The 27321-nt window shown below is 44.1% G+C and overlaps 4 protein-coding genes across 6 annotated transcripts in view; 2 read left to right on the top strand and 2 right to left on the bottom strand.

Moving 5' to 3' along the window:
• Window positions 1-4932, top strand: LOC143318362 (basic immunoglobulin-like variable motif-containing protein). Of its 2 annotated transcripts, none has more exons than XM_076726602.1 (10): window positions 1-50; window positions 574-1111; window positions 1251-1380; window positions 1505-1600; window positions 1687-1791; window positions 1876-1970; window positions 2045-2177; window positions 2357-2440; window positions 2521-2617; window positions 2717-4932. In XM_076726602.1, exons 1-10 carry the CDS (start codon window positions 45-47, stop codon window positions 3017-3019), a joined length of 1587 nt encoding a protein of 528 aa, XP_076582717.1. In that variant the 5' UTR covers window positions 1-44; the 3' UTR covers window positions 3020-4932. The 2 variants fall into 2 exon arrangements, with proteins under 2 accessions (XP_076582717.1, XP_076582718.1); XM_076726603.1 differs by having other exon boundaries at window positions 3-282.
• Window positions 4877-8941, bottom strand: LOC143318364 (betaine-homocysteine S-methyltransferase). Of its 2 annotated transcripts, XM_076726607.1 has the most exons (9): window positions 8923-8941; window positions 7517-7630; window positions 6479-6546; window positions 6100-6272; window positions 5917-6020; window positions 5612-5773; window positions 5326-5531; window positions 5155-5234; window positions 4877-5075 (listed from the first exon to the last, which is right to left on the bottom strand). In XM_076726607.1, the coding sequence occupies exons 2-9, from the start codon at window positions 7619-7621 to the stop codon at window positions 4987-4989; spliced, it is 987 nt and encodes a 328-aa protein (XP_076582722.1). In that variant the 5' UTR covers window positions 7622-7630; window positions 8923-8941; the 3' UTR covers window positions 4877-4986. The 2 variants fall into 2 exon arrangements, with proteins under 2 accessions (XP_076582722.1, XP_076582721.1); XM_076726606.1 differs by lacking the exon at window positions 8923-8941 and having other exon boundaries at window positions 7517-7778.
• On the top strand, window positions 8263-24375 carry nme7 (NME/NM23 family member 7). The gene is made up of 12 exons (XM_076726605.1): window positions 8263-8376; window positions 10495-10596; window positions 11581-11747; window positions 12459-12569; window positions 13809-13859; window positions 14074-14281; window positions 14404-14509; window positions 17521-17585; window positions 18099-18167; window positions 18397-18498; window positions 23559-23666; window positions 24234-24375. The coding sequence occupies exons 1-12, from the start codon at window positions 8374-8376 to the stop codon at window positions 24264-24266; spliced, it is 1125 nt and encodes a 374-aa protein (XP_076582720.1). The 5' UTR covers window positions 8263-8373; the 3' UTR covers window positions 24267-24375.
• atp1b1a (ATPase Na+/K+ transporting subunit beta 1a) overlaps window positions 24313-27321 on the bottom strand; it is an 8885-nt gene continuing 5876 nt past the window's right edge. The window contains exons 3-6 of the mRNA XM_076726609.1: window positions 26997-27152; window positions 26585-26769; window positions 25789-25872; window positions 24313-25673 (exon numbers count right to left, since the gene is read on the bottom strand). Of these exons, the coding sequence (XP_076582724.1) occupies window positions 25416-25673; window positions 25789-25872; window positions 26585-26769; window positions 26997-27152 (683 nt within the window). The 3' untranslated portion in view covers window positions 24313-25415. The remainder of the gene's footprint in view (window positions 25674-25788; window positions 25873-26584; window positions 26770-26996; window positions 27153-27321) is intronic.

The following is a 27321-nucleotide window of genomic DNA, read 5'->3' on the forward strand; positions in this document are numbered from 1 at the left end:
ACAGTCCGTGAAGCCTGCACAGGAAGTGGATACGGGTCAGCAGGATGACGGTTTGGGAATTATAATATCGTTCATTTTGAACATGTCCCGAGTTCATATGCACCGAGGTTTTGTCATTTGTGGTTAGCTTTACGTCTATCAGCTCTCAGCCCCGTTTGGTTTTAAGACATTGCTCAAGGTTTCATGGAAGAGAGTAAGGTAACAGCTGGGCGTGTTTACATGCGCTAACTACAATACAGCAGTGATCGCTGGGTGCTCACTTCGACCACAGCGGCTGCACAGGTGAAATGTTAGCACAGGTGAAATGTTAGTTAATGATCAATAACCCCACAGATAACCACAGGCGGGGAATGAGAGTCACTGCGGCTTGTTTTCGTGATGGCTGACTGATTACAGGTTAAAGGTAGCGTGTGATGCTGCTTCATGTTGGAACAATGACATCCAGGGTTACGACTTTCAGGAACGCTGTTAGACTGTTTGTGTGATCTGACGTTTCCACAGCGTTGGTCTGTGTCACCTCGTCCTGCTTTTATACCTCTGCAGTGTTTTTAACGCCTGTCCTTTCGTCCCCAGGAAGGACAGCCATCCCTTCAGCCTGTCGTCCATCCTGTACGTGGCTGTTCAATGCCGAACACATCAGAAGGTCAAGGGTCAAACCTGTCCGGGCCAGCGGCACCGTCAGGGCTGCAGAGGCCCACCGATGGGGAGGAGGAACGCGGTCTGATCAGCTCCCTCGCCCGGGACGCCGCCAGAGTCCGGAGGGCTTCGAGCGCCGAGCTCCACCTGCCGTGGACCTGCCCGGTCACACACTCCCGTGAGAAGTTCTACACCGTCTGCTCCGACTATGCTCTCCTCAACCAGGCTGCCTCTGTGTACTGTCCCCCAAACGCAGCCAGGGACGCGGTCCCGAACAAGCGGGATGATGGGCCATCACTCGTGAAGCCCAAACCCTCAGCTGACAGCAGCACCGGCCAGTCTGGAGGGGCCCATGTGGGATCAGACGGGGACTGTGACATGGTGGAGGTGTCCTCTGGCCACACGAAGCCGATATTGGCCTGGGAAATTGATACCACAGACTTCAATGCTGTGCTCACCAGGAAAACACGAACTAGTAAGAAACATATTGTTACGTTTTATGAATGTATAGTTAAAAGTTAAAGTCATGCACCACACTCCTGATTTATCTGCTGTGAGTTTGTTGAGCGGCTTCAGTCCCGGTTTAGCGCCCATTGACTCGCGCTTTGTTTCAGGCAATGTGAAGAAATGCAGCACCAAGAAGATGAAGTCATCAGACAGACCCAGCCGAAATCTGCAAGACGTGTCTCCTCATGCCTCGCTGGAGGAGATCAAACAGAGGAAAGTGCTCGACCTCCGGAGATGGTAATGCTATATTTAGTGCCTCAGTAGTTTGAAGGATGAACCCAGTGAAGTGAGCTTCACGTCAGGCTGTAGGAGGACTGTTGGCTCCAGTCTGCTCCAAACAGAGTGTTGTTTTCTGCTTCAGGTACTGCATCAGTCGGCCTCAGTACAAGACTTCATGTGGAATCTCTTCGCTGGTGTCCTGCTGGAATTTCCTGTACAGCACTCTGGGTGCCGGCAGGTGAGCAGCACGTAAGGTCGTCTGTCAGGCTTCATGTCAAAATACCACTGCTGAGTAACTAAGTGTGGATTTATTTGCGTTGGTAGTCTTCCACCCATCTCTCAGGAGGAGGCGCTGCACATTCTGGGTTTTCAGCCGCCCTTTGAAGAAATCAAGTTCGGCCCTTTCACCGGCAATGCTACGCTAATGCGGTACACAGAACTGCTTGTACAGACTTTTTGAATAACCAGTTTTGGAAACGCGTGCAGCTCAGTAATCTGCGCTGTTTCTTACAGGTGGTTCAGACAAATCAACGACAATTTCCGAGTGCGAGGTTGCTCCTACATTCTGTACAAACCGCACGGAAAACACAAGACGGCAGGAGAAACAGGTGAGTCCCTCAGCTGTCAAATCAAAGCTCGGGAAGAGATCAAACACAAGTGACCACCACTCGAATCTTTTCAGCTGAAGGAGCGTTGATGAAGCTGACACAAGGGCTGAAGGACGAGTCCATGGCCTACATTTACCACTGCCAGAACCACTACTTCTGTCCAATGGGCTTTGAAGCCACGCCGCTCAAAGCTGCAAAGGCGTATAGGTGGGTCATCACTGCAGCTCGATTCGATTCAATCCAAAGATTGCATTGAAAAGCCGAAAATGGTCCCAGAAGACGTAACAATGCAACGTTTTTTTGACTGTTTTTGCTTAAAAATGGCTAAAACATTGATTATTTCACCCCAAAGATCTTATCAACAGATTGTTCTTTTTTGTGCAAAGGGGCCCTTTACCCACGAATGAAATGGAGTACTGGATCGTCATCGGTGAGCCCAGCAGGAAACACCCGGCCATCCACTGTAAAAAGTAAGCTCTGCCTGATCAGTCGCTGCCTTATTTGATCATTTCTGGAGTTGAGCTGTTGAACAGGCAGCTTCTCTTTGCAGATGGCTGGACATCGTGACTGACCTCAACACACAAAATCCTGAATACCTGGACATTCGTCACACGGAGAGGGGGATTCAGCGCCGCAAAACCAAAAAGGTTCCCATCTCACACCTGTTACAACCTTTTTAAAATGTTGTTGATGTTAACGTTTGTGCGTCAGAGTCTAACTGAAAGGACGCTCCCTGGCTCTCACAGGTCGGGGGCAACCTGCACTGCATCATGGCCTTCCAGAGGGTGAACTGGCAGAAGCTCGGCCCCTGGGCTCTAAACTTGGAGAACCTGCGTCACGACTTCCATCACTCCGGCTCAGAGCGAGCCCACGGGAGCGTCACGGAGGAAATGGAGGAGAGAACGTCGTCCAAGCGCCTGGCCTACCTGGGACGCTCGCACAGTATGGGAAGCCAGAAGGACACCAACTGGAAACGCCAGTCCAACACTGCAGAGTACAGACAGAGGAGCTCCCCCGACAGCGACCTCGAAGAAGACATCACAGACTGAGAAGGTTCACTGGGACATACGAGGGGGGAGTCAAATAACAGACATTACAATACGGTACAGTCGCCCTTAGATACATTTTAAATGAATACGTCTGGTGTTTTTCTGTATTTTACTGCCAGCAAATCCCATGAAAAGACAAAACCAACAGTGTGTTAATCTCTCAATACTTCCTGGCCTCCAAACCCTGTGAAACACTCAGCCTGGAGCCCATTTGTCACGACTGAGGATGAAAATCTTAAACATGTAGGTTCATTTTAAACCAGCAATAACTGATTTGGCCACGTGAGGGCGGCAGAGACGAGCTGTGACCACAACACCTTCTGCGTCAAGTCCAGTGTGTTTTGCCATCAACTCCTGAGGGAAGTATTTGCTCCACTGTGTTCACCAGCATGTAGGTACCTGTGTTCATCTGCAGTTTGGTGCTGAGCAGGTAGCGTTTGGATTTTTTTAAAGCGTTCTTCTCTTGAAAAGGTGCCTGTGGCAGCTGGAAGTGACACTGAGAGCGATGAGAGTTGTGGCCGGGCAGATAAACAAAGAGCTGAAACTCATTATAAAGCTCCGTAAAGCTGAGGAAAGCTGCTGTTACAGGTGATGATTCTCTGTGGGTTCATCAGTGCAAGCGACTCCGCTCACATCGCCACATACTTCCACTGTCATTTAATGCACTCTCATTATAAAAAATATCAATAACAGAAGGAAACATTACCTTTATTGGAGAGCGTTTTATTTACAGCAGCACGGTCTGTGTGGGATAAACTGAAGATAAACTACAGTCTTCATGTTCATTATGACAGTTTTTGGAAGAGAAGCAGCTGAGGAAGGTCAGTCAGGCTTTGGAGACACAGACTCTCACTTCCTCGTTGTCTTTTCATGGGATTTGTTGACAGTCCGAATATGACCAGGCCTGTTTTAATACTGGTGAATGAACGTGTTGTAAGACTGTCGGATGTAGATTCAGCTCAGCCGAGATTTTTAGGGCCACATTGTTGTGTTTAATGCTTTTAGTCAAGCGTTCTGTTAAAGTCAGTGTTGGTGAGAGTTTGACTACTGAAACGTTTCTCTTGCCACGTTTCTGTCCTGTAGCAGAGTCCGCGAAGCTAATTTAAATCAGAACAAAGGCAGCTACACAAATGAGCCACATTAAATGACATTTAGCAGAGTGGCGGTCAGTGGAGGACACAGCGTTTTGAGGAAGCCTGCTGTTTGAGCTGCGAGCGTGAGCGGGCGTCACAGGGCTTTCTCTCCACAGCACATCGAACCACGGCCTCAAAAAGGAACTTTTTTAAAAACTGAGCCGCAACGTGAGCTTCACGGCCACTGTACTGTAAGGTGTTTCTGTTATTTTGTCCATCCCTGTGTGATACTAAAAGGTGGAGATGAGGTGTTCACACTGCAGGATTATTTTTAGCTCATCCTGCGATAAGTCATACACACGTTTCTCTTACTTATCGTTCTATCGCATCTTAAACTCAGTGATGCTGTGAGTGCACATCACGTCCGACTCTTGACTTTGATCCATTTGCTGTAAATTCTGTTCAAAGGTGACTTCTTCCCATAATTCAGTGTGCAGGTGAGTGGGCTTGTTTCGCGCCAGTGGTTAGTTCAGTGGAAGTGTGCAGTTCCAGTGTCGTGAAAGCAGCTGATGTCGTTGTGCTTCGTGAATCCTTCAGTAAGACGATCCCGGCCCTCCAAAGGCGGGACTGTACAGAGGCGATCGGGGAATCCCTCGATCCCAAAGACTCATTCAAAATGTGAAACTACAGGAAGTGAAGACTGCATGGTTCATTTTCACGCTCATGTACAGCCTCCATTCGTTCTCCGCACCTTCGCCAGTTTGTCTTTGACCCAACACAAGTGTCATTTGATGTAGTGGTTTATTTATTTATTTTCCAATAAATTAAGGTTTTTGTAAACTCTTGGAGCAGAAACATTTCTTCACAGCACTCAGCCGGACGTTTTCAGCCCGGTCACACTGCAGAGGCCGGAGGCGCGCAGCTTCCTTTCAGCTGTCGACGCAGCTCGGCGATGTGAGCGGGGCCGATCCGGCAGCAGCCTCCTATTGGACAAAGAGACTCATCAGAGGAAATCCAGAACACATGGCACAAGTCAACGGAGGAGGAGACGGTTCACGTTACCTATCAAGGCAGCACCTTGCTTCATCCATGTGCGGCTGAGTTCAGGTGTTAATGCTGACGCTTTCGCTGACGTCAGCCACCTTTGCGGAAGCAGCAGCACCACAGTCATGGTCAGTTCTTCCACATTGGTCCTTTAAAGTGAGGTCGTGTCAGTGGAAGCTGTCAACTCACCCCCGCTCGGTGTCCCACTCCTCTCCGCTGTTGGGATACACCACCCAGCTCAGGTCTGGGCTCAGCTGTGACCCGGCAGAGTCCAGCAGCGGCTCCACCAGCGCTGGCGAGCAGCAGTTGACGCCGACAGCGACCAGCTGCGTGGATCTGTTGGCGATCTGCACCGCGTCTGCGAAGAGGCTGCCATCTGATATACACGTCCCATCCTGACGGCGTTTATGAGCAGAGCGTGAGACATTTTGATTGTGAATCAACGCTGGTTGCTCTGCTCAGGAGCAGCGCTCACCTTACAGGAGAAGGACAGCCAGGCTTTGGAGTTCGGGAACTCTCTGAGCAGCTCAACCACAGCCTCCGCCTCTTTGATACTTGGGATTGTCTCAAAAGCGATGAAATCAGCTCCTGCTGCTGCTAAACAGTCCACCTGCGGCCGATGCCAAACTTTCAGCTCCTTGGAAGAGAAAAAAGACAGTGACGACCCCTTCATTCAGTTTCTGTAAACGGAACATCTGTCAATGGTACCACGTTTGTTTCTTTTCTTTCACCTTCACACAGCATATTTATATGTGACGTGAGCAGCAGAGATTCACTCACTTCAACACTCATCTCCTCTGCATAAGCTCCAGTGTACTCGGAGCCGTTGTGCAGAAAGGCCCCGTATGGTCCAACAGAGCCTGCCACCAGGGGACACCTCCGCCCTGGAGAGAGAAACAAACCAATCACAGTGAAGCAGCATCAGAGTTTAGAGACATCCCTCTCTCGTGTTTCTGTCCGTACCTGCCGGACGACCCTCAGAGACAAACCTCTCCACCGTCTCTTTGGCGAGCTGAACTCCAGACATCAGCAGCTCTCTGGCGCGCTCGGAGCTCACGTCCAGGTGACTGACGAACCCGGGGACACTCGCCTGGTACGTAGCCGTTGTGATAACATCGGCACCACTGAGGAGAAACCTGTCGATGCATCACATCCGTGAACACTTTCAAAAACCAGCTTCTGCAGTTGTTTCTCATCTCTGTGAACCAGAGAACTTTCGGCCCTGATGCTTTAAAAAAGAAGAACGATTATTTGATTATTTTGAAAACAGCTGCTGAATTATTTTACTCTCAATCAATTAATTGACCAATCTTTGCAACTCCAACACTTTGGATGGACTTACCTGTAGTGAGCATTTCTTATGGCCTGAGGATCAGTCTGCAGAAGTCTGGCGCTCCACAAAGGATCTCCCTAAGTGTGTGAGACAGACAGACAGACAGACACACACACACACACACACACAGATATTTCAGTTCTAACTTGTAAAATGTGGATGTGTTTTGGCTGAGAGACAAATATTGATCCCAGTTTTTCCAATAACTTTTCAGATGTTAACCTCAGATGCTGAAAACATCTCAGCCGTACAAAAGTATTAGTTGAGAAGTCATCATTTTTATATACAAAAAACATTTGAATTAACGTTTATTTGAATAATTTTGCTTCTGTTCCAAAATATTTGTGAAGGATGAGGTGAATAAAGGGAAACACAGTCTGTGAGCACAGTGGAGGAAAGTAAGTATATTTCCTAAAGTACTGTACTTAAGTACAGTTCTGAGCTACTTCTACTCACTTGAGCATTTTAATCTACGTTACTAAATACTTTTACTCCACTACATTTGGCTGGCAGCTGTAGTTACTTTACTGACTGAGGTACCTGCCTGGTTTCATTACTACATCTTGATTATTTTTGTTTTGTTTGTATGTTGCTGTTTTTAAGGTATTGTTGGGTAACACTCACAAGTCATGGTTTCCTTGTTTCCATCAGTTGTCAGCCACTGCCCCTGATAGCTTCATTGAAAACAGCTCTCTGCTAAGTCTGCAGGATTGAAATTACTGTGTATATATTTGCGCAACTCTTACTTCCAAAGTCTTGTCAACCCTGTCTGAGCCTGTCGCAATCGAAATTTCGCTCGGTGTACACTTGCTGTCTACGGAATGACAGTAAAGTTTGTCTAAGTCTAAGTTATTTTGCTGCCCAAAATTAGCCCCTGCAAGAGTGATCATGGCCTACAAGTCTGTTAGTTTCAGAGTTTTTCATAAAAGCACCCGCAAATAAAAAAGAAAATAACAATACAACAAAGAGTTGGTAAAAACCCAGCTACCTTTAAATAAAAATAATAAGAAGAAGACTGCTTTTGCTAATTGTTTTTTTATGTTTTACCTGTAAATGGGCTCCTTGCGCTTCCAGTTCAGTCGCTAGTCCACCATCCAAGATTAATGGTCCGTTGTCATTCATGTAATGTCTGAGGCGAGCAGAGGAGTCCATGGAGAAACTCTTCGATTAAAAGGCACTAATGTTAGAGGACAAAGCTATCAACGTACAGCAAACTCTAACGCCCACTGCATGACATACTGTAGGATACATTAAATACTTCATCGTACTTTTCAGACTGTTGTTGTTCCGGGTAAAAGAAAAGGTCAACGGTTGCGTTTAGTGCCACTCGAAATTTTAAGACTATAGGGAATTACGACCAACATAATACCACCAGACGATCACGAGATGGCGCATCAAACAATGACAGTGCAATGAGGTAGAGCCAGAACGTGTACGGTTGTAGAAAAACTTAGCTCAGCTCATGAATTGGTCAGTTCTTGTGGTTTTCTACCCTGAAACATAAAATTTCCTCCTGATCAAAGCTACATTTCAAGCAATTTAGCAGTTTTATTTTAAAAGTATTATTTTATCCACTCACTCACCTTGCTCATACAATTTTATGTGAATTTAGTCAGTTGGATGGTGACTTTAACGTGAATACTTTATGACGCACACGTAATGTTACTTTGAAATCTGTGTTTTTGTAAGAATGTTGCTTCACTGATAAAGGTTAAAGTGGTGAAACTTCGTTTTCTTTCCATAGCAAGAACACTGCCGTGTACATAAGTGGGTCAAAGTACCCTGAACGCACCTTGCCTTGTCACTCCAGTTACTATAGAAACGATCATAGCCCGGGATAGCTAATGTTTGCTAGCTGGAAACATTATTGGGTCATGTAGCTGGACTTTATACACTTGTCAAAAATGGTAAGTTAAAATTTCCTTGTTCGATAACAATGCTGCGAATTATGTTTATAAGAAAATCAGCACCACTGAACAAAATCGCTTAAACATTGCGAACATGGCTAATTGTTTGCTAACGTAAGCGTAGCAAACAGGTTAACAAGCTAGCTAGCATAACAACGTTACCGACCAGCTTTAACAACTTCAGACTGAGTAAAGGAGTTTTATAAATTTTAGTGCTTTGGAGAAGCCAAATAGAGCAATCGAACCTTACAATTTAAAGCCAGCTTTACAACAACAGTAACTGGTGGGAGCTAATAGCCGACGTCCACTAAGTAGCTGAGCATTGGCTAGCTAAAGCTGTAGCGGTAGCTCTTGCTAATTGAACATTACAGTTCCAACAGTTTCTACGTTCACATACTAGCTGTCTTACACGTGAAATAAGCCTGATGTTAGTCTAACGAGTTTACCACGCTGTAACATTCGTTTTCATGTTTTGTGTGGTATGTTACGGGTGGTCAGGAGGCAGGTTTGTGCCTCTCATGTACGTTATTAGCACCAGCTGCCTACCTTAAATGGTTAACACATTTTGAATTTCACTGTGAAGGAAACCACATGTCTCAGCCTGCACGCTAGCTTGTTGACTAACCTTAAAGATTAGCTTACTTTAAACACAAAGGAACTGTAGGTTGCTGTGTTGAAAGAGGTGATAAAGTGACAGTAAGAACATGTTCTGCTCTCCAGCAAGAGACTGAATCTGGGTCAGTGGTCTCAGACTCCAGGGTATTGACTTTCCTGTGGTAGTGGGTAAGCTAAATATGATGAGACACCAAGAATGTCTCCAATATCAATGTTGTGAATCTGTGTGTGCTAGATAGCACTATCAATTACCGGATAATTTGTTTGGTAAGATTAATTCTTCTACCAGCACTAAATTACTCTGACAGTTTACATTGCATCTACGTTTCTGTAGAGCAGAAGCTAGAGGTTGTTTTTTTATCTTTGCCTACTCAGCCAGGCTCACAGGGGCGACATCTTTTTCAAGTTAACAAAGAGCAGAACACAAGGAAGCAGTTTGGACATGTTGTCCTTCACAGAGACACATGCACACACGCTGGTGACAGGATAAAGTCTTCCACTCGCCTGACTTGCATGACTTTAGACTATTGGAGGAGACTGGATCGTCTCCACAGACAGAGCTGAAAGTCAAGTACAGGCCACTCTGTTACTCTGAGGTGACAGTGCTAACAAAAGAGCTGCCCAAACTTAAGTTTTGAGCCAAATTTCTAAATTTACTTGGTTCATTTGTATTAGTCCCAAAACCGACGCTGTGCCATTGGTGTGTGAATTCATAAGTAGATCTTTTTGGATAAAAGCGTCTGCCAAATGACTAATTGTAATTGTAGATTCAGATCTGTCCATCACTCAAGTGTTGACGTTAGATCATCTTAAATCACCATTAATTCTTAGTCATTGTCATTTGATGGCACTTCTTTGAAGAAAACCTACCAAGAACATGACTAAACTCAGCTCTTTAAAGAAGAGGACCATGTTTTTGGATGCTTGATGCTTTGGTTAGGTAATCCAACCCAGTAAACATCAATTCTACATTTATTTATATGACATTGTTGTGAATTTGAAGGTCAGATTTGAAAAGTGTGCCGTGGATTACTTCACAACAGTAACCTAACTGTTACAAAAATAAATGTAGACTTGATGTTCACTGTATCACATTACCTATCTCTGGCACATCTCTGTAAGTTCATATAAACAAACACTGACTGACAGGACAGCAGGAAGGCCCAAATCAAAAATCTGAAACACTAAATTATGCAGTGAAAAATAGCCAACAGTGACATAAAGTGTATGTGAGTTGTGGTTAATGGCCTTAAACAAGCAAAACCTGATCTGACCATTTCACAAACTTAGGACTGGCATGTGTGCTGCAATATGGCACTGCTGACGTGGACAGAGATGCAACTTTAATTTGAATAATTTGGACTCAAACTTAACATTGTTTTCTGTTTCTCATTTGGCATTATTTTAAAATAATTTGGTGTCAAGGTTATGACCTTTTTAAAGACCAGTATGGGTTAGTTTGTGCTTCCTTATCTGATTTGATGCGTCTCTTGCCTTTATCAGGAGGATCGCTACGCCTTTCTGACTGAGTGGTATGACCCTACTGCAGCTCTCCTGCGGCGCTACCAGCTGTTCTACTACCCCAAAGATGGCTCGGTGGAAATGGTAAACATTTACTACTGCAGTTAATAAGCTTTAATTTTGTTGTTACACTGGCTGCTGCAACTTTTTAGGCCACTTATAAAGGAAAAGCTATTGTAATTAGAGTTTATCAAGCTTAGTCCATTCTAGGGCAAGCTGTTTATTCTGTTCGTGTATTTTTATGTCAAATAATTCTGACTAACAGTCATGTGGATAGAAGTATGACGCAAGAAAAGATGTTTTTTTCCACTACTGAAATTTTAAAATTCCAGTTTGAAAGAGGTCTGAGGGGGAGTTATTGGCAGAATAAGTATGTTTTCATTAGTTTGTAGCCACCGGACAGCGAGAATTGTGTTTTCGTTACCTTAGAGCAGGCATGTCCAAACTATTCCACAAAGGGCCGAGTGGCTGAAGGTTTTCTTTCCAACCAAGCAGCAGCACACCAGACTTGACTCATTTCATCAGCTGATCTCAGTCTTCAGAGAGCTGATTGGTCAGACTTCGTGCTCTTGATTGGTTGGAGGAAAAACCTGCAGCCGCACGGCCCTTTGTGGAATAGTTTGGACATGCCTGCCTTAGAGTGAGCTCTTTATATCAACAGAGGGAGCACGTCGTCTTCCACGGAGTCCGCCATGTTGCCCCGCCATGTTTCCACAGTAGCCCAAGAACAAACAAACACTGACTCTAGAGATGAGGACCTTTTAATGTTTTTATGGCTGTCGTGGCCACTGTAGGTTCTCGTGCTCACTTGGAAATGGAGCGTGAGGCGAGGGGTATTTAATTGGCTGTAATCTGCAGCCTCACCACTGGATGCCACTGAATCCTACACACCAACCTTTAAGCACCTTTCGAGTGCTATAGTTAGAGCATCTGGGAAAATTAGTCCCGATTATGTTTGCAACACCGGTTGTATACCCTGTGGGATATTTTTTGTTGTAATCATGAACTTGATACATCAACATCTAGTTAACTTTAACAATCAACCGATGTGTTTGTTTTTATTTGTAGTTTGATGTGAAAAACCAGCGAATATTTTTGAGAAGGACCAAATATGGCGACCTCCATCCTGAGGACCTGTTTGTTGGGAATCGAGTGAATGTGCTCTCACGACAGCTTAATCTGATCGACTATGGAGATCAGTACACAGCAAACAAACTTGGCAGCAAAAAAGAAAGGTATGACTGAAGCTTGTGTGGTGGGTCTGCTCCATCGTCTCCAGTTACATGACTCACAGCACAGACGTGTAGTCTGTACTGTGGAGGATTGCTTAAGGACGTTATACACGCCTGTACATTGTACTTTGTCCTCAGTACGGCAAAAATGATGATAAAGGAAATTGCAGGTGTTAGATCTTGATTTGCTTCTTTTTCTGTTCAGTTTTATTGGCATAAAAGCTACAATATAACTTTGGCTGTATGTGCTTGACTAAATTGAAATTAATACAATTTAATAATGATTAGTGATACATTGATTTAGAACAGATACCAAAACAATACACACACACACACACACACACACACACACACACACACACATACACACACAAACATTTTTCTTCAATTTATTAGTTTCCCTCCCAACATATTTTCTTCGTTAACAAAATAATGCCCAAATAAAATACAATCTTACAAACAAATAAAGGTTTTATTTGAGGAGTAAGTAAATGAGACTGACCAAGCAAACCAACAGTCACTTTTTCTTGTGCTGTGGACACAATTTGCCTGCTGCCCAGTACATAATGAGCTCTAGTCCCCAGCCCTGCACATCAGAAGCACATCTGAAAGTGTTTTTCTGTCTGTAAGCGTCAAAACGTTTCTGTCGTGGTGTCTGATCTTGATAAGTTGCCTCTTACCGGCTTACCTGTCACATGTGATCCATTTTTCCAGAACTCTTGCTTTGATAAAGCCTGACGCAGTGACCAAGATCGGAGATGTCCTGGAACTGATATACTCCTCCAACCTGATTGTGACCAAAGCCAAAATGACAAAGCTCACATGGTAAGGTCAAAGCCCGCCTGGTTAGAGTGTCTAATAATACTTCATACTGTCAGTACAGTCATACTGTGGTAGTGTATCAGACAAAGTCTTGTCAGAGAGGCAGACACAGGCTGCTTGGTGCCAGGTTCCTCACATAAACAGATGGATGGCTCTGCTTTCTCACACACATTAGGAACATATGGCCTGCCAAGTGCCAAAGTGGCAGACAAGGATGGCATTTAATTAACGGTTTTATCAGGTGCTTGTGCATGGTGCGATTTTATTATCAAACCCATCTCAGTCTCAGACATAGCACTGAATAATGAGCACGTATTACTTTTACATTTGATGCTTCGGTGCACTCTGCTGCTAATGCTTCTGTAGTTTTACTCTAGTAAAACTTTGAATGGCAGACTTTTACTTGTAACAGTGTTTGAACATCCCTGATTCCAAATATGTTGGGACTCTGTGTAAATGTAAATAAAAACAGAATGCAATTATTTTCAGACAAACTGTGTTTACTGACAGCATGTAGTGAGCTCATGCAGTAATCTCTTTTATCCAGTCATGTGTTCACAAAGTGGTGAACCTCGCTCCATCCTCACTTGTGAACCACTGAGTCTCTCCAGGATGCCCCTTTCATACCCGATCATGATCCTCTCACCTGTTACCAATCAACCTGTTTACCTGTGGAATGATCCAAACAGGTGTTTTTGGAGCGTTCCACATCTTTCCCAGTCTTTGAAACGTGTTGCTGCATCAGATTCAGAATAAGCAGATATTTACAAAAATCAATTAAGCTGATGAGCTCAGACATGAAATTTATTGTCTTTGTCCTGTTTTCAGTTGAGTTTAGGCCAAAAAGGATTAGAAAATGATCACACTCTGTTTTATTTATGTTTTAACGGCATCCCAACTGTTTTGGAATCGGGGTTGTACTTTGTGGTATATTAAAGGATCAAACATGTATTAGAAAATACTTGAAAGTATATCAAAGCATTTGAATTCTGGGCTGTAGGCAGGGTTTTAGAGACAATGTGGTCAGGGCTGTGGTAAAACATTATATTTTTTTTATCTAATCTTACTCACCAAGAGGACAGATTCTACACAGTTTCCTCTTACATGGGAAAGAAATGACAGAAATATTACTGACCTTGTAAATGTCATTGGCAGCAGTTTGGTACATCGAGTTCAAATTGCCTGTTTGAGATAATTTGGCCACTCATTAACTCCATGGTTTATGATTTTCTTACATTACAGGAGCCAAGCGGCAGACTTTTATGTGGAACATCAGTCAAAGCCTTTCTTCAAGTGAGTGCCTGTAAATGATTTGCCAGTATTGAGCAGGTGTCAGCCAGCAGAGAACATTTCTGGAGTCCAGCCACTATCATTAACAGACCCTGTGACAATAATCCTAATGACATTGTAGTGACATTTAAACACAGTTAATTAACATAGCTGACCTACTGCTGGTAGGAATTCCGCTTCCCTGAATGAGTTATTCTGTCATTGCTCCATTTCGCAGTAACCTGGTGCAGTTTGTGTCCTCGGGCCCTGTGGTTGCCATGGAGCTGATGGGTGATGAGGCCATGTCTATCTGGAGGAGGCTCCTGGGACCTGCAGACTCTGCCGTGGCGCAGAGGGAGGCACCGCAGAGTGTCCGTGCCCAGTTTGGAACAGATGGCATCAAAAATGTTGGACATGGCTCTGACTCACTTGCTGCAGCAGCTCGAGTAAGGATGTGACGCTAGCCTGTTAGCGCTAATCATGTTTGTAATGTGCCCTTGCACTCTGCTCCCCTTTCCCAGAAACGATGACTCACTCTAAATTGTTTTTATCCTGTTTGTTTTGTTAGGAGCTTGAATTCTTTTTCCCATCCACAATTGGCCACGGCCCCTCTAATACAGCCGTCTATACAGACTGCACATGTTGCATCATCAAACCTCACGCCATATCAGAAGGTAGGGAACATGTATTCATACTATCAGTCTGTCTATCGGTGTGTCTGCCTCGGTCCTCGGTCATTCTGTTGATGCATCTATAAATTATGCAGTTGCAAGTTGCAGTGACTCCCCTTCCCCCTGTGGCTGCTCATGTGTTTGTGTCAGACTGAGGCACTACATGGTGACCAAATTTGGCTTTGGATTTTTCCAAATCCCTGCCCTGATCCCTGTTCATGGAGCATGCCGCTAGAGCTGTGACCTGTGAAATGTGAAATTCTCTGGACAGGGCTGAAGTATGCACACACAAAGTTGTTGACTGAGGAGAGACCTGGACTGGTCGTCCTGGACATGGAAGAGCAAGCCCACCGGGGTCCCATGTAAATTCATTTAATCTTTATTTCTGATTTGAGTGCTTGTCCTCAGTGGTACTTTGTTTGGTATCTGATTTGGACTTGGTTTGTATTTAGTGTCCATGAGTGTATTTGTGCTCTCTCTTATTTACGTCAGGGTGGGAAAATGACCACCAGCTAAATGCCGCTAAAAAAACCCCACAAAATAATAATTGCTGTTGAGCGGCTCGTGAATTTGAACGTCTGTCTGTCAGTAGCTGAAAAAGTTAAAGTTAATTTCCCTAAAGATGATCTAAACTAAGAGGGTGATCGTGCTAAAGATTGTTGCTGACTCTTTCTCTTGTTCAAAAGCATAACATCATGGAATCCTCCTCATTTGTTCACAAACAAAAACCAGCTGCACATCCTTCCCTGCAATGTTTATTCAAGAGGAATATCAGAAAAGAAGCAACATAATTAAAAGGACCCAGCAGAAATGATACCATTAATAGTATTCATGTGTTCAAGGTTATTTCATTCCCAGTTTATTGGCCTTTCTCGTGACATTTTGACCTGTAGAAGCATTACTAATGTCTGGATAACACAGCATATAGCAGTGCCAGGACTGTGCATGCCGCTTGCTGGTGTGACTTTCTGCCACACCTCACTGGAATGATGCCATCAACAATGTTATTACTGTAGTTACACCTGTGCTTGTCCTGCTATGACAAGTTGAAATGTTGCCGTGAGAAAGGTCCATGAGAGAGGACCCATTAAACTATGGAAGGATGGGTATGCAGCGTTTGGCCGCAGGGCAGAATTGAGCAACGGCTATGAAATTAATTTCCTCCAGATTCCCCGGATGGATGTTTGAGTTGCTGCTCGTTGTTATTTGTGATGGTTATCATTTATTCTTGAGAGTAAACACTTGTGGTGTTGTAATGAATTATTAAATAAATAAGAGCTGTAACCTGCTGCTTGTTATTAGTTCAAATGAAACAGCCACAACCGTTCAGCATTATTGTTGACTGAGAGGGAAATTAATTATGTATGCTCTCCTCCTGATGGTCAAGTACATTTTATTTAAATGTTTCTGCTGAAGGCCTGTAGCCGAGGAGGAGTAGACGTGCCTCACGGTGTCAGCCCACAAACATCTCTGTTGTTGTCTGCCACTTTAAAAGGTATTTGCCTCCTGCAGACATCATTTAAAGCAGGTTGGACTGTTTACCGTCTAATTAAGACATGCTTCCTTAACACACTTCCTGGACTGCCGTTTGACTTCAGATATTCAAGGTGTAAAGAGACGGCAGCCGATCTGAAAACACTGTCAAAGTCCTCCGAGCCAACAAAATCAATTTCTGAGCAAATCTGAGGTGAGAAACCTGCTGTGTTTTACACCTACGACACCTCGTTTGAACAGTTGGTCACGACCAGCACGTATCATCATCGTCCTGGTCCCTCTTGATAATTGGTTGACTGGTCTGGCGTCCATCATCCAGACTCGGCCCATTTTCAGTCAGTTTTTATCAGTCTGGAATAATCCTGGCATAATGAAGAAGGTCCTGAATTATGTTACCTGTGTTGTACCTACAACACAGTGTTTACCTTCAAATGTCAGGTGACACCTTTGTTCTGAGCCAAAAATAGTAACCCAGTCTGAGGGCTGTGGCCAGCTGAGCACAAACTGGGTCACTTCAAACACACAAAGCATGAAAAGCTTCCCCTGAAGATCTCCTAAGAGGCCAAATTATGCTCCAGCTCCATGTACACGGCGCAGCCAATCACTGCGGTGACGAAGGACGTTGTGGCTGAAAACGCACTCAGACATGACTGGAATAGAGAAGCTTCTGTTGCCAGGCACCCAGAATAGGATCTCCTAGCAACAGTACCAGCTGCTTTTGGGAGCTGCGCTGTGTGTGCGTGTCCTGAGCCGGCTGCTGCCTGTGGAGGGCACCGAGGACTCGGGAGGTGGTTACTTACCTAATGCGCTCATAACGGGACTGTGACCCAACAGTTACCCACATACAGGAGAGATTCATCAGCACTCTTCGCCTGGTCCAAGCTGAAAGTCGTGATTTCACAGAGCAGCCTTTAAAATTAATGGAAAATGTGGACACCTGGCATCCTGCCTGACGAGCACACAGGCTACTTTTTATCAGGATGTCAGACTGAGATTATGAGACTGGCGCCCTCTTTCAATTATGCGTCTGCAGCAGTCTGACCTTCAGCGTCACCGCTGCACATTCGTCACTGTGGCTCTACCGTTTTTACAATAACGCACGGCCTCAGCGGCGATAAACGCAGCTCTGTATCTGGCTCTCTAAAGCGTCGACTGCGTGGACAAAAATAATGTCCCCTCTCCTCTAATAGACGGGACATCTGTAAGACAATCTCACTGTTCTTTGTCCAAAGGAGACACGACAATCTGAGGTTGTGGCAACATGAGATGACACTCATGTGAACAGGACTGTTATGATGCTTCATAGCACCGTCAGTAACAATAACTAGTCATTTAATATAAATAGATATAATATTAATTTGATCACGTGATGTAAACGGTGAGTGCTGCTGCTGCAGGAATTCTTTGGTTGGGATCACTTGAAGAGTTTATTGTAGCAGTAAACACATTACCGGCCGCGCTGTGTAAACCCGTGGATTCATAAAAACTCACAGATATGAACAGCTTTGATGTTTTCACAGGTCTGACTGGGAAGATCCTGAACTCCATATCTGCTGCTGGATTTGAAATCTCTGCCCTTCAGATGGTAAAAGTTTAATTCCCTTTGCTCGTGCTGTAGCCCTGTAGAGTCTGCCTCTTCACCTCTACAAGAACGTGACTTTTCTGCTCATATGCTCATTTATTTTAGCTGCACTCGTGTAATGAATACATGCACTGCATTGACTTTCTCTGATACAACCTGACCTCATAATTGAACTCTGTGTCACTGCTGCCAGCAGTGACCTCTCACAGTCCATTCGTTTTGCCTCAGATGTGACGCTCATTCTGGGTCATAGGACGAAAATAAATCAATCAGGGTCTTATCACTGCGGCCACATGCAGAGCGTGCTGTACATGAATGGTAATAAATGCATATTACCGATTCATGCAGTGCCCCAAAAATGTGATTTCATGTCCTTGATGTTCTTCGTGAGTCATTTTCTATGGAAAGATCTTTTGTCTGTTGTCACAGTTCAAAGCACACACACACAAAATGTCTGTTATATATGTATTTCACTGCGAAGCAGCCATTGTTGTGCTCGATATTTCCTTCTCACAGTTCAACATGGACCGAGCAAATGCAGAAGAATTCTATGAAGTTTACAAAGGTGTTGTCACAGAGTATCCGGTGAGTGTAAACACTGCGTTGTTTTGCCATCATAGCGAGTACCTGCATCGCACTTCTGTCAGCTGTTACTTTTGACTGTAATAACACAAACACTGCCTAATCTCTTGTTAAGCTCGAGTGGAGATCAGATTTGGTTCATAAGATGTTTGAAGTTGAGTCGTTGCATTATCAGAATAATCATTTGAGTCAAAAGAAGTCTGATTCCTGATTTCACACCCTCTCCCTGCAGAGTATGGTGACGGAGCTGTGCTCTGGACCCTGCATGGTCCTCGAGATCCACGGCACCGACACGCCGCAGTCGTTCAGGGAGTTCTGCGGACCCGCCAATCCAGTGAGTCAGACCACTTCAAACAGTTTTGCTATTTCCGCATTAGATTCTACATTAGAAGCCTGTTCGACAAGTAAAATGTCAAAAGTCGGACCGAACAGGCTGAAAATCAATATATCGTCTCTAAATGATCACCCGTCCGTCATCCTCCGCTCGAACAGAGTTTTTCAAATGCCCTTGTTGTGAAAGGCAGGCGTTTCTGCTGCTGTGTGAGTTTCGTTGTGTAATCTGAAAAAAGCAGCTGCAGTGTTACATTTTTATTGTCCTCCCTCAGTCTCCTTTTACATCCTGTGGTGTCGAGCTAAATCTTCTCAGTTCAGTTTGTGCTCTGTGATCTCAGTCTGGGACACATCTGCTGAGGCGTCATTAAGCCTGGCATCTGGAAGCCAGGTGACCCAGGAGCCCCACATGTGATTGGCTCAAAGCTGAGCACACAAAGTAATACACACCTGTTGGTTTTGAAGAATCCTGACAAAATATGTTTGGAGGCTTAGATAAAAGAGCCGGCATGTGAAATAAACACTTGTGTGTGTGTGTGTGTGTGTGTGTGTGTGTGTGCGCGCGTGTGTGTGTGTGTGTGTGCATGCGTTCATGGGTACTGTGGAAGCAGTGCTGCAGGGCTATGCTAGTGCGTGATGGGAAATCTAATGATAAGACGCTCTGCATCAAATCACTGTTTACCTACCAGAAAAATAAGAGACTGCGCACAGACATAATACCACTACAAGTTCAGCTGTTGTCGTGACTCAGCTGTCAATCATATTAAAAACAGAGCAGCTTTTTAATGTCTTGTAATTTCCTCTTTTTCAGATTGTTTGTTTATTTATTTATTTGTTTGTTCGTTGTGCTTCCTGTCCTTAACCATCAGTCGTCCCAAACCACTGCCAAAAAGTTCCTCACAGTGCAGCCACAGAGCAGGAAAGGGGTTAGTTAATTGGCTAATGATTTCCAGGTCACATGACACTACACCACTGCTCATTGATGCCAAAATAATGAAACCTTTGCAACCGCCCTCTCTTTTTTTTTTATTAGTCACGCTCTTCACATCTGCCTCCCCTTTGGTTTACAAAGGCCCTGCAGAGGGTTTTATGTGAATCTGTCGTCTTTCAGATGATCTTGATGGCTTAAATTTGTCTTCACAGTGTCACAGAGCCCACGAAAAAAGAAATCAAATGTTAGGGAATCGTCCCTATATTCTCCAGTATATTTGATACGCCGTAGTTCAGGCTGCTGCCGGAGGTTCTCTCCTTCAGCTGCTGTCACTTGCTCTCAACCTTCTCCCTCCATCAAAGCCTCCGAAGCCTCTTTGATTGCTTCAGACTTTACTGACTAACTGGGAGGTCAAGCAGTTTCATCAGTCCGTGACCTCAGTCTCACCTCAGCATTGTCTGACAAATAATCTGAACCGCAGCACCCACTCATGTCATATACTAGATAAATGGAAAGTCACAGCGGCACTAAGAGAAGAAATGTTCTAGACTAGATCAGTGTGTTCGAGGCTAGCTGATGAGTTCACCGACGGGGTGTGTGTGTGTGTGTGTGTGCGTGTGTGCGTGTGTGTGTGTGCGCTAAGTACCAAAGTACAGTACATGTTCTCGTCAAAAGCAGCGTGTAAAGACATTCCAGACGTCATTATCAGGCTGACAGATTGGACTGGACAAACACTGAGAGGCCAGACTGTATGAAGAGGTCAGAGTGTTTTTAATGGGTAAGGGTTATTGATTAATTCCATTTGACTGAAGCCTGATCTATGAGCAACACAGGTCTTGTGTGAGTAAACACATGACCGTACGGCTGCATGGCTGGATTAAATGACCTCGAATACACTTCATCATATTAGAGTTGATGGTGGATCAGTTCAGCTGTAATAGTTTCTCACAGAAGACAGCAGCAGCATCTAAAGACGTGACACAAGTTACATGACGCCTTTGACACCTCCACACCCTCACACTCGCTCAGTCCCAAGACGGTGCTCCGTTTCCTGATATCAGAGTGGACAGACACAACGGTCCTCTGTAAGCCAGGCCTGACCCCACTGTACCCTCTACCCTCTCCCATAGGGTTTGATTTTCTTACAGTTTGTAAGGACACACTTCCCCCTTAAAACCACAGCGTAATAAATCATTGGTGCTCCTCAGCACATGCCAGCATTGCATGGTGGTGAGCATGCTGTGCTGTCCAACTTTGTCTTACAGTAAATGATGAGTATAAGAGGAGGTCAAATAGCCCTGAGCCTCCAGTGAGATGCTTTCCCTCCATCATGTTGTTTAAAATAGGATTTTCGTATTGATTTTCGACCCATCCACGTAATGCTTTCTGGGAGAAACATATCAGCTTTCTGTGCTGGTGGCCATGACACTAAATTTAGCTCAGGGCAGCGTCGTACCCTCCAAAGATAAATCTGAGTAGATCAGAAATGTAGCTGGATTTACCTCATTACACAAACTGATGTTCTGTTTTTTTACATTTTGTCAATACTATTAATTAATTCACAATATTCTTTGTCTTGTCAATCTTTATGTGCAATAAAATAGGAAGTGAGGTGCTTACACAGTAGTAATAGTTGCCTTAGTGGTAGTAATAAAATAATAAAAGACTATGAAGTCATAAAAACACAAAAAGGAAGATTCCAAAAAGTGTTTGAGGACACTCAAACAATAATCCCCTATGAGCTATCTGTAAGTGGTGGCTGAAGGTTAACCGAATCCGTCGCTAACGAAATGAAGCGAGCGGTGCTTCAGGGATCAGACGTAAGACTTTTGGATCAGTGGCCGTGTAACCACCAGGTCACTCTGCTCCAGCCACTGTCCACAAAAGCCAGCAGTCCTTAGGAGAACTTCAGACCGGCAAACTAGGGGACTCATTAAAATCAAATTAAACCCTGACTGCAGGTCACTCATGGGTAACTAATGTAATTACTGAGAGCAGAGCTCTCTGCAAAGAATTCTTTCATCACTAAGTAAATCTCCCATTCACTTCCCCTTTGCCATCTTTGGCTTACCTAACGCAGCGTGGGACACATGAACAACAGGCTGCTGTGTGTTGTTTCCTGAAACACACGCCCACAACATACAGAAACAAATCATTATGCTAACAATGACAGAAATGGTTTGAAAAATGAGAAGCTAAAGTGGAAGTTTACAGCCATGCTAGCAGTTCTGAGCATGCGCTTATGTTAATGTTAGCATGCTAATATGCTCACAGTGACAATACTAACATGCTAATGCTAAGCAGGTATTATTTTTACCACCACCTTACTTTTAGCATGTTAGCATAATTAGCACCAAAACTACAGCAGAGGCTGACGAGACGGTCAATGGTTAAACTTGTATTTAGTTTTAGATTAAAATTTAAACTCAAATTTTGGCTGGAGACACTATAGAAAACATCAGAGTAAGCAGGACTCATCCTCTGAAGACCATGACTGTCTATGGCAACATTCATGCTGTCCATCTATTAGTAGTTGAGATACTTCAGTCTGCGGTGGACCGATCGGCAGACCAACGTTGCCACTCCCAGAACCATAAAAACCATTTGACCAGTTACTCTGAACTAATGAGATCAAGTCGATTGACTGTTGCCAGTCAAACATCGTCGGCTCGTAGACACGTTTGTTGGTCCTCCTGAGTGTGTCAGTATCATCTTCCATAAAAGCAGCACCATGCAGTATTTTAGATCTTACAGATGTTGAACCTTTGAATGAGTGAATGTTTTTAGAGTTTCTTGGCTCTCTTGTCTCAGACTTCCTGTAATTTTTTCCCCCTCCTTTTTGAAAAATATATGAAAACATAAGTATGAAGTCAGACTGTTAATTCTCCCACATTTGTCATCCAGTCAGTCTGGCTTTTGGAAAAAGAGCTAAAATAGAAGTCAGTTGACCCACAGTTCCCATGGTCCTTGAACCTTGCGACGGTTGTTTTCTGTCATAGTTCATTGTTGTGCAGTGGAATCATTTGAACCTGGACAATTGTTTTCCACGTGCTTATTCTTTGAAGAGACCAGGAACGGCTCGGAGGAGAAGGCTCGGTTGATCGGTGACCTTGAAACTTGTTCCTGCCTTTTGTGTGTGCTCTCATAAACCACGGGAGGATAAAGAACTTGTCACAGAAAATGTTTCCCTGCCGTACAACACGGTCCGATTCTTCTCTGGACAAAATGTGAGACAAAGCAAACCTCAGGTGGTGAATGCCTCGTAACTCGTTACAGTACTTTGATCCCGTGATACAGAGAAAGACGACACTTTTCAGTTGCAGTTCTGATCAGTTTGAAGTATATTCACTTTGATGTTGACCCTGCTGATCAAACATACCTCTCACAGCCTGAAGCATCACATGATCTGCTTTTCCCATTGCATCAAATATTACAGGAGGGCTATATGTTACACAACATTTGCATTCCTGTAGAGTTAATAGCCGCCTCGGTTAAGTAATTATTCACATATTGGCCCTCCCCTGATGGCGGACCCTGTGGGAGGCTTGCATTTCCTGGAGGCACTGAGTAGCAAAGGGCAAGAGAGCCCGGCTCTGACCTTGGGAGTGTCTGATGTTGAAATAGACACACTCTCAAGATAAAGCTGCTGCCTGGAGAAAAGCAATGAAAAGGGAACTAAGTCTGTGTGTCATGCACCATGATGGGGATTTATCTGAAGGTACTGACGTTGTGTTTGATCAGTTTAAGGGGTGCATTAAATAGCAGAGAATATCATGGGAAAGTATGGACACATGTAGTAAGCTTCATGATATCAATACCTGTTGCAGTGTTACAGCAGGAGACTGAGGCTGTGCTGTGATGATTTCTGACGTTCAGAAATGTAAATAGGAACCAACAGTTAGCTCTCCTTCCATTCGGTGTGTTAACAAGCTTGCTGAGTGTTTTCTCACTTCCTGAACACGATCACATGTCCAGTTGCTGAGTAATCACAGTGTCTTAGTAACATACAGCAGTACAGGATGTTCAGTTTCAAGACTCACTGTTTCATCCACACAGGACTTGTTGTTGCTTGTGAAACTCTAATAAAACCTCATCAGGGAGGGATTCTCAAACGAGATGTTTCCATTCTGCAGGAAATTTCGCGGCATCTTCGTCCGACCACATTGCGTGCTCTTTATGGCAAAGACAAAGTGAAAAACGCAGTCCACTGCACAGACCTCCCTGAAGACGCTGTCCTGGAGGTGGGTGCTAAGTCAGACACACACACACTGTACCCCCATGTACTGCAGAATACACCCACATTATTTCATCCTCTGATCTCCCAAATAGGTTTCCTCATTGTCCCTCAGTCCATGCATAAGTAACTACCGTGCGTTTAGCCAAGAACAAAACCCCCGACTCTGTGAAGCCGTGTCTTTAGACGAGTCTCATGACTCTGCTCTGTGGGCTGGGGCAACCTCAGCTCACAGTGGTTTTGAGGAGAACAAGAATGGCAGAGGAATTTGAAACAAAACCATTGTTTTGCAGGGAGTGGGTCTGACCCATCGAGCGTCATTGTTCAGGAAAACTCCTGATCTGTGGCTTGGACAAATGCCTCCTTGTTAAACATTAGCCTGTGACTGACTGAGCTGCCATTTTCCCAAGACTGGGACATCGTGGCCAAGAAAGGGCTTGTGCAGAGGAGAATTTACTCTGTGAACTTTCACAATGTCACTGTTCTGACAGCGCAGAGGAAGGGCTGGCTGACACTTTGACGTTAAGGCTTGAATCAGGAGGTGCTGAGATTCATTTTCAATTCCTTTTCACAGGTGCAGTATTTCTTCAAGATTTTGGATGGGTGAATGCAAAGGAAAAAAACGTGTAACTACATATTCAAAGACTTCACAGTTGTCTCATTTTTCTGTTTATTGTTTCAGCCTTATGCAGATTAAATAAAGTGACAAGAGCAGACTCCTGACAAGTGTTTTGATCTTCAACATTGAATTAAGTATTTTCACACCAACTAAACATCTTATTGAGATACTGCATTGCCTCTGATATCCTCTAACTTTTTGACCAGCGACTTTGGTATTGGATTCATACATTAAACTTTGAAAAAAATGTACAACTGCATAAATATAAAATTCTTCCACCATGAAAATGGCTAAAACATTCAATAGTAAGTAGCATCACGTCATGTGATGTCTCCAGCAAAACAGATTTCAAAGCACTGAGTTGCCACTGTTTCCATGGCGGTGACAGTCTTCTAGGCTGGACCCACAAAGCTCTACACTATGAATTAAGAATGAACAGATGTAAGAGTATCAAACAGAAATGTCATCAAACCATATCCTACAGCTAAAGGTGAACAACAAAGAAAAGGTGTACAAACGTATCCTTCCACAGTCAACTCCAACAACTCGGATAAAGAAACACACAAAAAAACTGATTCCATGGAGCGCAGTCATTTACTCATACATGGGCCTTAAAGGTTCAGAGTACCATGCTAGTATTTCAGTTAGTCAGAGCACATTAACACACACCCCACGCACGCACATGAACTAACACACCAGCACACAGACACGAGTGCACGCGCACACACCTTGGACCACGAAAGCTGACAGAAGACAGGAGAGGTTACAACAGGACTGGACTACAGCACTGGACACTCCAAAAATATATAGAAACCACATTAGGATGAATACTTTGGGGACAGAAACACAGCTCGCTACACATCAGTAGTGGAATTGCAGTTTTACAGTAATAGATGAACACATCCCATGGCTCAAGGAATATTTTCATGTACAGTAGAATAAATATTTGCTATTGCTACTCTTGTATTTTACATTCTAACCCTCGACAAACACACAGAAAAGCTAGTGTAAAGCACACAGATTAAGTGTAGGTCCTGTATATTATGAATGTTCAAAGACTAGTGGTGTTTATCTGAACTCTTTAACTCTCTCTACATTTTATTTGTTTCAAAATGAGAGTGCTTATCATGGCTGAGGTCACGAGTTGACTGTGAGCTTAATATCAAAGCGTCCTTGGTAGCGGTCTTTCTCGCTGTACTTGATGTTTGCTCCATATGCTTTGCACTCGATGCGCAGCTCCTCGTTAAGAGTGATGTTGGTAAACTGAATGGCCACCAGAGGCTGCAGGTACTGGGGGTGCAGCAGTTTGCCGTAGTACGGGTAGTACTGAAGAGGGAAGCCTTCGCCCAGGCCAAAGTATTTGATCTCTCCAATCTTGCCTTCATCCTCATCCCTCTGCAAACACAACAGTTGAAAATGAAGCCTAACCTTTTTTACAGCATTGATACTACAGACAAATATTCTTTATGTACGAATGCAACCTGGCCAGATGCCGTCATGCTGAACGAACCTTATTCTTGCAGAAGATGGGGATCAGGTTGGGCTGTGCTTTGGCCTGCAGGGGTCCTGGGAGTGAGTCGTTGCTGGAGGGAGCCTAAAAAAAGAGAGCCGGTCGATTAACGGCATCCTGAGCAGGTGGTTATACTAAGGTTGGTTGTGGCCGACAACATGTGGCTTTACACGATGCAACTTCATGTGATTTAAGTTTATTTAGAACGATATTTATATATGTTGCCACCTTGAATGCAGCAAGGATCCAAATGAAACATTGTTTCCACACGTTATTCTTTCTGGTCATAATCTGGTGGCTACATTACCCACAATGCAACACAACGAACTGCTGAGAGTTTGAGTGACATCAGAACTGAGACATCCATTTCATCCAGGCTGCAGTCTGCAGCCACGTACAGGCAGCGTGTCAGTAATGAGGACCATTAAGAACGTGTACCGTGTGTGTTTTCAGCTGTGTGTCAGCTACGCCTGATTTATGCTTCCCGTCGTGTTTTTATGATGCTTAGTTCTACAAGGTGAAGGATTCTCCTTTTTATGACACATCTAACAAAGACGTGGCTCCTTTTGGCGTCAGACTGGCGAGTCACGTGGCCAGATGTTAAGTTCTTGATGGGTGATGTTTCATGCTAGTCAATATTAGCGATTAGCTTAAAGCTTTTCAAAAAATGCCTGAATCTTACACGTTTAAACTTCACTGGTTTTACGGCTGTTTACTGTTTGTTTACTGTGTCTTTATCAGCGTGAGGACACCTTCGATTACGACAGCTGTAACGTTAAGTGTGCAGTAAACCTACCCTTGGTCTGAAGTTGACAATCCTGTTGAGCTTGACAATGATGCAGGGCTTTCCCTCCTTGAAGCCAAAATAGGGATCACTGTCCCCTGAGCAGCTACCCAGCAGAGACCTCGGGAAACGGCAAGCTTTCCTCTCTCCTAAGTCGGTTTCCAGACTTCCACGGTCCTTGTATGGCTGAGGAGTGTCTGCAAATGGTACAAAAAAGACAGATTAGACCCAAAAACAGAAGAAAACACGATATACAAAGAGCACATTCTTGCTAACATTTACACTACTTTCAAAGCCCATCAAATATTTTAGCAGTGCTATTGTAAGCGTGTAGGCTGTAGATCTCATTATACAAATCTTAATTGACTATTGTCACAGTATTGTTACACTTCAAGCAGTGCCCGTGTGATTGGCTCATACTTGCCTCCACAGTCTTCAAATTTCAATTGATCAATCTGACGCATGGAATCATACTGTTCGAGGAACTTCCTCATGCTGTTGGTATACTTCTGAAATGTGTCCTCTTTAGTCAAAGTGAAAGAAATTTCAGATTTCTCTGAGCGTGGTGTGTGTGATAGACCTGGAAAACAAAAAACATTGATTAGAAACTACAAAACAAATATTGAAATATTGATTCTAGCAGACTTAAATGAGACAACTTGAGAAAAAACACAGTTTTATTCAGTTTTGTGGTTGTGAGGTGAAGTTCCTGACAGCAGCTGCGTGCGAGCTGTTCTTTGCAGAACCCA

The sequence above is a fragment of the Chaetodon auriga genome, chromosome 3, assembly GCF_051107435.1.
Source record: "Chaetodon auriga isolate fChaAug3 chromosome 3, fChaAug3.hap1, whole genome shotgun sequence".
Classification (NCBI taxonomy): Eukaryota; Metazoa; Chordata; class Actinopteri; order Chaetodontiformes; family Chaetodontidae; genus Chaetodon; species Chaetodon auriga.